At 40.2% G+C, this 11,441-nt stretch overlaps 1 protein-coding gene across 1 annotated transcript; it reads left to right on the forward strand.

Annotated features, from left to right (window-relative positions):
• Positions 1-1,532: 1,532 nt before the first annotated feature.
• mtfp1 (mitochondrial fission process 1) lies at positions 1,533-11,090 on the forward strand. The gene is made up of 4 exons (XM_003455571.5): positions 1,533-1,685; positions 5,395-5,522; positions 6,633-6,865; positions 9,271-11,090. Exons 1-4 carry the CDS (start codon positions 1,616-1,618, stop codon positions 9,335-9,337), a joined length of 498 nt encoding a protein of 165 aa, XP_003455619.1. The 5' UTR covers positions 1,533-1,615; the 3' UTR covers positions 9,338-11,090.
• Positions 11,091-11,441: the final 351 nt, after the last annotated feature.

Consider the following 11,441-nt stretch of genomic DNA (forward strand, 5'->3'; position numbering starts at 1 on the left):
TTGAAACTCTGACCTCATACAAATATCTAGGTATTGTGATTGATGAAAATCTTTTCTTTAAGCCACACGTTGAACATCTATTAAAGAAACTGAGGCTGAAATTGGGGTTCTTTTTCAGGTACAGATCATTTTTCTCTTTCACAGCAAGAAAAGGGCTTGTTGCTGCCAATTTTTTACCTGTCCTGGATTACAGTGACATAATTTACACGAATCCCTCTCCTCACTCTCTTCTTCTGTTGGATTCTGTCTATCATGGGGCATTAAGATTTATAAACTGCTGTAAACCTTTAACACACAACTGTGCTCTATATTCTCTGCTTGACTGGTCCTCATTGGTCTTATGGAGGATGGTCCTAAATGGTATTATTTTATTTATAAATCTACTTCTGGTTTATTGCCCTCTTATTTATCAGAGTACATGCCAAGAATTAACATGCTGAAAGCAAGAAATGTGACACTAAGACACAATTCATTGTCATGATCCAGTGTTTTTGAGTTCTTGTGTTTTGGTGTCATTTTTGTATTATGGTTTATGTTTTAGGTTCATTAGAAGTCTTTAGGTTAGTCTGTCTTGAGTTTTTTATTTTCCTCTTTGGTTCCTTGTCCTTTAGGTTCCCCTTTTGTCTCTGTGTGTCTGTGTGTTTGTGTGTGTCCGTTTGTCTTCTTTCCCTTTTCTGTTCCCATTTCCTCTTAATGCGTGACTAAGTCCTGGGGTAGAAGCTGCTTTTTAGTCTGTTTTTTCAGGTTTTAATGATCTGATATATCTTCCCTGAAGGTAAACGTGTGAACAGGTGGTGTCCTAGGTGTGGGGAGTCTTTGCATATACTGGCTTTCCATTTAAGGCAGTCAGCATACAGAGCATGTAGGTCTGTGCATGTAAATTTATGAACAATACTTAATTAAGAAAAAAACAGGCTGCTTGGTAACCTTGATTGGCTATAAATTGCTATTGATTGTTATATGCCCACTACACCCAATTATAAGTGTTGAGGTCAATGTGCCGCCCCCCCCGCCACTGGGATAAAAACTTCAATAAAAACAGTAAATTTATGTCAGAGTATTGAAGAATATCACAAACGGATTTTTACATAAATAATAAAAATTGTATACATATGTAACTTGTGAGTAATTTCAAACTGAATTTCTGTTATTACTACTGCACACATGCAGTACCTTTACGGCCCACACTTTGGGAAACACTGCCACGTTTGTAGGTTCTTAGTTATCCAGGTCATAATAATCTGCAGACCCTTTTCCAATAGTACCTACTCGGATCGATACGCCAACCTCGAATGGTTTTCCATTACAAATGACGCCACAGACCAGCCAGTCGGGGGCATACAGTCTGACTGTGGCACATTTTATTACCTTGGAACCCCGGCCGAGCAGTTACTAAAAAAGTACCCGGTACCAGGTACTATCACCTAATTGAAAACCCTGAAAACCTACTAATGGAAAAGGGCCTTATACTGCATACACTGCAATATGTTGCTGCCGCCCTGTGTCAGCTCGCAGGCACAGCAGATTGGTCGGCGGAGTGGATGTTGTAAAGGAGACCACGCCCCCTCTCTCTCAGAGTGGCATCGGGGGATGGTGTGAAGGAAGGCAGAAAACCATGGATCCCTCTAAAGAACAGCTGGAGAAAACGGTGGACATTTATCGAGACACGTGGGTCCGCTTCCTGGGTATGTGTTGTTTAATTGGTTTCTGGTTACTTGCGCTAAATTCACTGCCAGGACAGAGTGTGGACCAAATGCTAGCTAGCTCGGAGTTAGCAAAGGCAGCTAACCACTCTCCTCAATATATTTATAGTAAAGTTGCCTGTTCAAGGTCGTTTTGTTACTGCATGGTATAATTTTGAAGCATTGAAGGTATGCTCGGCAGTGTCGTGGTCTTGTTTCCACACTGTTATGTAAGACGCAGTGCGCTACTAACTCCACGGCGTGTAGTTGTCCCGGTTAGCCCTTAAAATCACTCAGTGAAAGCAGTTGACGAGCAAGTTGAGACAGTGACTCAACCACTGAGAAACGCCCAGGCGTGATCCTATGAAACATTAGTGTATTTCTCCCTTTACTTCCCCATCTCTACCAGCTATTACAGCGAGGGAGGGCGCGGGCAGCAACCAGTCCTGAAGGGCATCAACTCTGCAGCTGTTCCCACAGGCTACATGCCTCCTCAGCTTTCATAACATACACTAGGCAGCAGTAACACCGTAGTAGCAGTATGTATGCGGCGTAATGTGTATTCCTGTCATTTTTGTATGTGTCAATATGCCGCAACAGTGAAAGCACCTACATGTTAATTCAGTTGCAATAATGATCTTATTACGATGTGTTCCGGCATTCATGTTGATGCTACTTTGACATATATAACTTAAAAGCACTGAAGGTCAAGCATGCCACTCATGGCAAAAGCAGTCCTCCACCTGACAAAAACCTGACGGTTCACTCGAACGTGAATAACAGGTAGATACTGTCCCAGCCTCCAGATTCCACAAGCTCCCAACGTGATCGGGCAGAGTAACCTGCTGGACACAAAGGAACTGCTGATAATTTCCTGGTGACAAAATACAGGACACCCCCAGAGGTCAGGTCTGAGCTGTTTTGGCAGCACAAGGGTGACCTAAAAATATTAACCATCGTTTTTAGTTTTCCAGCTATATTATTCTGTACATTAAGAAACATTACACATTTCTACATGAAATTCTTATTAATACTATATGTAAAGCGCTTTGGGGTCCTTAGGGACTAGTAAGGCGCTATATAAATACAGGCCATTTACCATTTACATGTCTCCACACTGCGATGAAATTGCCAGGTGGTGGTTATCCAACTCAAACTTAACTGATCTTAATTATAACAAAATAATCAGTTAAATTAGTAGGGAGATCCATTAATGACCTTTGAGATGACCTAAATTCCTTATGTTTGGTTGTTTTAGAGATATTTTGAGCATGTTACCACAAAGTATTGAATGGCGCACTTTTCCCCCCTCCAAATCCAAGTGTTTTGGCAGTGAAACACAGGAGGCTATTTATTGGTGGATGGCATTAGAAGAGACAGTGGCTTGTCTGATGTGCTTGTAGATTAATACCAACTTACTTTTATAACCCGATGCTAATAAATAATGCAGCAGAATTGCCCCGCTGCATACGTGAGCACTCACTAATTGTTCATGGAAATCTCTAAACGTCACTTTTATCACCCACGTCCTGCTATCTTTCTCAGGATTTGTGGTCCTTATCTCTGCTGCTTATCTTATCTTGTGGGCACATAAAACACACCCAATCTCTTTAACTAACCTTCCTGCCTTGCTGGGCAAACAGCAGTCAGTAATACAAAGGCATGGCATATTTTCTCATTAGACAGTGCTTTCTTAGATAACCTTATCAGTACACCATTTGATGGCATGCACTGTAGAAAAGAAGGGCTCTTATCTTTTGGTTAATGTTACCCTCACCTTCTGGTCCAAATCCAGTAGCTGACCTGGACAGTAACAGTGAAATATTTAAAATGAAAAAGTGTACCATGTGATGAAATTTGTGACTTTGGGACACAGCCATGATTACTACTGTGCAGCATCCCCTCTTCTTGTAACAATAGTCCATAAATTTATGGGAACTGAGGAAACCAGTTGCTTGACTTTTGGGTGAAGAATATTGTTCCGTTCTTGTCTGATATAGGACTCTAGATGCTCAGCAGTCCTGGGTCTTCTTTGCTGTATTTTTCGTTTCATGACGCATTAATTGTTTTTTCAGTTGCAAGAAAATCTGGACTGCAGGCAGGTCAGTTCAGCACCTGGACTATTTGACTATGAAGCCATTCTGCTGTAATAGATGCAGTTTGTGGTTTAGTCCTGCTGAAATATGCAAGCACTGTCTGGATGGGAGCATGTTACTCTAAAACCTTTCAGCATTGGAAATTCTTTTCCAGATGTGCCAGCTGCCAGTTCTATAGGCAGTAATGTACCCCCATACCATAAGAGATGCACGCTCTTGAACTGTGTGCTGATTACACATGGTCAGATGGTCTCTCTCCCCTTTGAACCTTAGGAGACAGAGTCAAAGCAGCCATGCTTCTTAATTTAAACCTTGGCAAAATACACAGAGATGAGTTGTGAAAAATGACAGTTTGAGCTATTTTTTAGATATCTCACTGCAGTCTCAGTGTGTCTCCTTGCACCTGTGCCTCAGCAATAAGTCCCGGATTGTCAAAACAGCCATTTTCAGTTTGGGTAAGTGGAGGAAGTAGCAGGAAAGCAAATTTAGTAGGTGGAACAGGCCAAGAAGGAAGAATTGTGTTGATATTGTCAAAAAAACAAAACCCAAAACAACCTTGAAACGACTGAAAACCAGTGTAAGCTATGTTAAAAGCTGCAGCTAAACCAATTGTGCATATACTTGAAGTGTTGCAGTTCTTGTTTAGAATGATTTTTATTTCTATTACCAGCCACTCAAGTTATAGCGTAAGAAAAAGCTAATTTTTACCCATATTTTAATATCAGGCTCATCTTCTGATTTCTTCTATGACAGTCTTTCCTTTAACACATGAATTCGGTTTCTTCCTGGCCTTTTGGGTTATGATGTCGGGTGTGTTTGGAACTGGTTCAGACTGCAAGGCTTTATTCCTCCAGTTCAATAACTTTTGCCATGGCTGGTTTTTGTAGAGGTCGTCTTGTGGCCCACGTTCTTTGTGAAAACACCAATCGTAACATTATAAAATCCATGATGTTTGCCTACACTTCAATCAATCGCTTGGTATTCGGTAACCTCCGTCTTTTGTATACAGTTGTTGCTACTCTGACTGCGCTTTCTTTTAGTTTTATGTCACATGTGGTCGAGAGAAAAACAAGCACTAAATCTTGTGTACTCAGGCTATTTTGATTACATGGGATTCAACTGCTTTTTGATGTGTTAAACACAAAGCTTGTGACAGACATGTTGGCAGTGCTTGAACAGCTTCAGTTTTGCCCGCAGTACCCTTGATGTAATCATATAGCGGCAGCAGAATTTGACTCCACCACGCTCCATTGGTTCTGTTGTCATTGAACCAAAGATAATGCTTCTGTGTGACTGGTGTTAATTGTACCAGTGATGTTCATGTACTATGGGATATGGCGCAGGTGACTTCTTAATAAAAGATCTAGGATGTGCAAGTCATTCCACCATCATTGGAATGGAAATGGAAAGAGATAAAGCTGTTTATTAGCCCCTTCGTTCAGGATTTGTATGCTGTCCTGCGATCTAGCTTATAAATCTATACTGCAGAGATCTTTATTATTATGAATAAAAGTTTATAACTATTAATTAGCTTTGTGCTCTGGAGCTTCAGCACCTGATAGGCTATTGTGTATCTAAAGCAGACTTAGAATGCATTTATATCTCTGTTCCCACAGGCTATGCCAATGAAGTCGGGGAGGCCTTTCGCGCTCTTGTGCCAGTGAGCTTTGTATGGGGCAGCTATGCTGTGGCCACTGCATATGTTACTGCTGATGCCGTGGACAAAGGGAAGAAAGCAGCTGTGGTAAGATATTACCATTAGTTTGTTGTATCTTCATTAATAAACCTTATAGAGTACATTTTCATTTTTATGTAACAAGGAAAGGGTTTAAATACATCTTAGCTTTTAGTGACTTTAAGTTGAATTCTAATTCGTTTTCCCCCTCGGTGAGGTTCATTTGTGTTTGTCTGACCTCGATGTTTACCAACTACCAGGTGTACATTGCAAGTTTGTGCGTAAAAAAACAACCCCTAGTCACATATGGTACCTTAGATGTGCAAAGGTCTGTACAGGCTTGCAACTAGCTGTGAAAATTAATGTAAATTCGCTCATGTTCTCCAATAGTCCAGAACACAACACTTTCTTTTCTGTATTTACTTTTATTGCTCCCGCCCCAGACATATCTGGCCAATAAGCAGACTGGACATTCTCACTTGGTTTGTAGTAACACATGTTAGTCTGATTGGAGTTACCTTGGATTTTTCTGTGTGAACAGAAACCAAACCATGCAGAAAAGCTACAAGTTTACAAACTCATCATCTGATTTGGACCATAATAAATGAACCATAGGTGTGCAAACGACCTTAGTTAATCCTAGATCCCTGGAATGGATTTGATCCTGAGACATGGTACTTTATAAGTGTTTTTATTTGAACAGTTTGACTTTGACATACTAAAACTTTTTTTTTCCCCTCTTATAACCATTTGGCACAGCTGTAAGCAAACATTTACTACCTCAATAAATGTCTATGTGTGTGGTAATGCATTGGAAGGTTAAAAGGCTGAGCTGTGCATTCATGATGTCAGCCTAATACGAGATCTAGGGAGACTGCGCATTCCTTGTAACACCTCATAGTTGCAACTGCAAAATTGAATTTGATCATATTTTAAAATAAATGAATGGAAACTTTTTTTTTTCTTCATTTTTTGCGAAAGGTGGTACAAGTGATCTTCAGACTAAAAAAGAATGCATTTTTCATATTGCTGCTTGCTTTTGGTTCAATTGAAAAGTCCAGCTAAACTTGCTTATCCGCTTCACTGCTGCTTGAAACTTTCATCATTAACTGTGTTTAAAACCTGACCATAACAGTTCGGACAACCCTCATTTTTCCAAATATCCAACTGTGTCTCAAGGCCCATGGGGACAACCCAGGGAGGACAACAAGGGTTGCTGTGGCAGTGGTGGACACATTTGTGTGGCAGGCTCTTGCATCCGTGATCATCCCAGGATTTACCATTAACCGTGTGTGTGCCGCGTCGCTGTACCTGTTAGGAAGGACCACGAGGTGGCCATTACCTGTCCGCAAGTGGACCACCACTGCTATAGGTCTCTCTACAATCCCCTTCATCATCACTCCAATAGACAGGTAACCACAAGTTACAATATATTCACTCACTCATCCAAATCATTGAATTCAATGCACTTCCTGTTCCAACATGACTGCACATCAGTGCACATACCAAGGTCCATAAAAACATGGATCTTCCAACACCTCACAAGTGGGCTTGTGGAAGAATGATAAATGCACTCCTAAACCTTGTGGATAGCCTTCCCGGAAGAGTTGAAGCTGTTAAAGCTGCAAAGAGTTGGACTGACATCATATTAAGTCCTATCAAATCCAGTGTTGTATATGTTTAAATAGGTTATTTTTTAACATGATTTTTTAAATGTTTCTACTGTAAACAGATTTAGTGGCTCAGCAGTATTGTCTTTATGGGATTTGTCTTTCCCTAACAAATGTCCTATTAACTGCTAGTTAAATAAAGGATAAAATATACAGGGCCCAGGTGTTTTGAGACATGTGAGACACATGAAAACAAAAATTTCTGGCACAACTTCACCTACTTCCAAGGTGCATGGAGAGGATGAAAGAATTCACAAAGCAGGAACTCCAGCAACACTTGAGGGAAGATGAACAACTTTAATAATTGACCGACGCGTTTCGGCTAGTGGCCTTCATCAGGGTCATGAAGGCCATCAGATGGCCTTCATCAGATGGCCTTCAATTATTATTAAAGTTGTTCATCTTCCCTCAAGTGTTGCTGGAGTTCCTGCTTTGTCGATGTCAATGGAAAATTGTACTTAGTAGTCAGTATAATCTTTTAATGATATAAGTTTCCATATATGCTTAGAGGTGTATAATCGATTGTGTAGTGATAGGACGTGTGATCTTTAGTAGACTGCAAAAGGCTTTGGGTGCATTCCAGAGTGTTCTCGCATTCAAACCCACATCCTGGGAGCATGGGAAAAGGGCATACCTTCTCTTATTGTTTTATGATAGGATAAACGTATCTATGTCTGTTTTTAGCTAAGTGCCTTTTGTTTAGATGAACTGTTGGACTTCCAGACCAGCAGGTTTAGGAAAGTCTTTATGGGGTCACACTCTGACCCCCCCCCCCCCCCCCCCCCACACACACACACACACACCCAATGATGTATAAATAAAGACCAGGGCAGTGGCACGGCGGGAGTCTCAGAGCCCTCACTTCTGTGCGGGTGCTGTGACTGCCCTTGCTTGCAAGTAAACTAACTGCAGTGTGTGTTTCTCCTCTCTGACTCTCAGCTGAAGAAGTGTTATTTAGAATAAATCTCTTGACAGTAGACACATGAAAGAAGAAATGCATTGCTTGTTTTTTCATGGGAGTAGAATAATACTAGATGTATTCCTTAAAATACTTAAAAAAACAAACAAAAAATACAAGTCATGCTAAAAAATTCAGAAATATTTGTAAAAATGACACCTAATTAGTTTAAAGCTTTTAGTTTAAAGAGCTGAAATGTTTTATATCATCCCTTGTTGATGAAGCCTGAAAAGTTTACACCACCCTAAGCACAATGTATAGCGGCGATTAATTAAAAAAAAAAAAGAGGAATATTAATTGGTGATTAATTTTATCCCAAAGTTTGGGGGATTTCTTTGTTACAACCAAAACATTAAACACAAAGTTAAAAAAAAAAAAAAAGAGCCTTAAAAATCCATCTATTTTCTGACACTTACTTGGTCTCGGGTGCAGCAGTCTGAGCGGAGTTGCTCAGACCAACTCTCCGAGGCCACCAACTCTCCAAGGCCACCACCTCCAGGGGGATCCTCAGGTGGACATGCCTGAAACTCCTCATCTAACATACGGGAGCCATCCTGGCCAAATTCCACAACAACCTTAACTGCCCCCTGTAGGTGTGGAGGAGTACATCTCTGGTCTGAGTCCCTCCCCAACTAATGTCTTCAGCTTGTCTATAATGAAAGAGTCCCTCCCTTGGGGGGAAGCCCCACCACTTGTAAGGGCAATCTCATCCTTTCTGACACTACCCAGGTTGATTCCCCAAATAAAGAACTTGATTAAAACAGAAAAAGTAGATTAACATAAAGGAAAGGATCTCATTAGTAAAAATCTAAATAAAATACAGCAGAACAGAATAAGAAACTCAGTAAGTTAAAAAAAACCAAACAGATAAGATAAGAGAGGTTATTTATCCAAAACGCTGGCAAATTGCTCAAATATACCACAGCATAGTTAATGTCCCCGGTTTTAAGTCTGTGTGTATTGTTTATAACAGAAAAATTGTTTCAAAATATGGGTGCTGCACAATATTACTTGTACAACTACCTTCTCTTTATAAACAAATTCAGCCGCTATCACTCACTGATAAAACGTTGCTTAATAGCAGCTGTTGAAAGCAGAAGTGTTCTTTGCATCACTTCTGCTTTAGGAAATGGAACCAGAAATAATTTCATGGTAAATAAAAACATTTTCACTCCCATGTTCTCTGCAGGTCAGTGGATTACCTGCTGGACTCCAGCCTTCGGAAGGTCTACGGTGATGAAGAGAAGCACAAATAAGGAGGGATCACGCAGGACAGACTGTCCCCCTTCTGACCGAGCAGGAGTCCAGTCTGTGCAGACCATTGCTGATGTGTAAAGAAGGGATCCATGAAATGAGATTAGTCCACAGTTAGTCAGATAAACTATAATACTGTAGTTTTTTTTTTTTTTAAATTGCAGAACTATGAAATGCACTACATTAGTTAAGATAGATAAGAAGTGAAAACCGACTGTGTGAAATATCCCTTTTGGGGATGCTGAATTTAAAACTCTCAGGGGCGGTCTGGGTGGTGACACCAAAATATTTAAATGGGTATGATGGGTTAAAAAAAGTACTTTACATAGTACAGTGAACTTCTGCTCTTTGGGAGCGGTATACATATATATATTTTTACCATACTCCTGTTATCTTATAGAGACACAGCACAATGTGAACTGTTACTCTGAGGCTTCACTTGCTGTATTTATTAGCCATATTCTGCAGTACTGTAATGACAGGCCAAAAAGCCATTCTCTTATTCATTGCCAATTTAAAGTTTTACTTTGTTTTTGTCCTTTTCTGAAAGGGTTTTCTTACTTGGAAGGTTAGTGAACGCATTCTTTACAACCATCTGTGTATACAGTACCAGATCAGTGTGGACTACAGTGTAATTTACTGCAGTCTGAAGATGTTAGATCTATAACTACATGTTTCTCTGGCACCAGGACTGTTGATTCCTGTAGGCCTCAGATTAAACTGATTGATCAGACTTTGAATGATCACTGTCCAAAGGGCCAGTGTCATTGATATGCACAAAATGTTTTAAGGGATTCAGAAATATGCAGATATTCTGTGCTTACAAGCAGTTCTTTGAGACGTCAAGAGACGTATGCTGAATCTCATGCTGAACTATGCAAGGGAAAAAGTAACTTGTCAGTAAATGGACATTATTTTTCCCATCTCGTGAGTGCTCACAAATTTTGATGAAAATGTAGCACGATACTTTGATTAGATGTCACGTTTTTAGCTGAAACACGGAGGTAAAGGCCATCAGCAATAACCTTTCTTTAACATGTTTGTGTCACGCTGTTTTATTTTTGTCAGTGAGGGAAAAGCCTGTGAGGTTTCACGTGGTGACACAAAGAAGTGATGCCAGTCACAAGATCACCTAAACACTACTTTGTTTTGTTTGAGGGGGGGTTTCCATTAAAAGACATACTCAAATCTCCAGGATGTGCAGTATTTAATGTTATCATCTTACTGTAAGCACGTTTACTTTGTGATTTTAGTCTTATTTTCATTTGTAATAGGGAGCGTAAAGGCTCTGAAGTCTGCTTGCAGTTAATGTACCGATCAGCTGTGCTAAAGGGAATTGGGACATTTGAATGACAAATTGATGTCATCGATTAAACCAGTGCTTTTCCTGCTGTGACATGTCAAAATGCCTGCCTTGATTACAAAGTGTACCGGTGCCACCCTTGTGAAAATGCTCTTATTCAGTTTCAACATTTCTGATTTGCATGCTGCAAAAAAGGGGGAGAGGGAGATGGTTTTCTTTAAAATGTATGTGTGACTTGTGTGACTGTGTGTTACAAGCGGGAATAATGAGTCACAGTTTCAGCCTTAACTGACAAAAAAATAAAAGGTCAAACCTCAAACTTTCGTTTACTGTAGTTCACAACATGGAGTGTGATGAATGTTAAAGCTCCATTCATTAGAGTGGATATCTGATATTAAGCAGTCCTGTTATTCTGTACCAAAACTGTAATGAAATAAATGATCTGTCTGTTCGTGGTTTGTTTCAGTGATTGCTTTAATCTCATCACACCTGGTTCTCAAGTTATTATATTTATGGCTTTAACGTTCTCGGAGTATCCACCTCTGAACTTCAGACAAAATATTGGATTTTACGATTAACTGTCTGCAGCGAGGCCTTCCTGGAAGAACACTCTTCTCTGCTGTTTCAAGTGGCAGCATAACAACTTGCTCTTTGTGTGGTCAATTTCTGTTTGACTGACTGTCACTTTCTGATGAAAGAGGCGTAGTTTAACCACTGAAATGGGGGCTCTCTAAAGGACACCAAAGCAGGCGATTTGGGAGCCCAGTTGCTGTAATTTGCCTTGATTGAGTCAGGACAACACA

The sequence above is a fragment of the Oreochromis niloticus genome, linkage group LG7 (genome assembly GCF_001858045.2).
Source record: "Oreochromis niloticus isolate F11D_XX linkage group LG7, O_niloticus_UMD_NMBU, whole genome shotgun sequence".
Taxonomy (NCBI): domain Eukaryota; kingdom Metazoa; phylum Chordata; class Actinopteri; order Cichliformes; family Cichlidae; genus Oreochromis; species Oreochromis niloticus.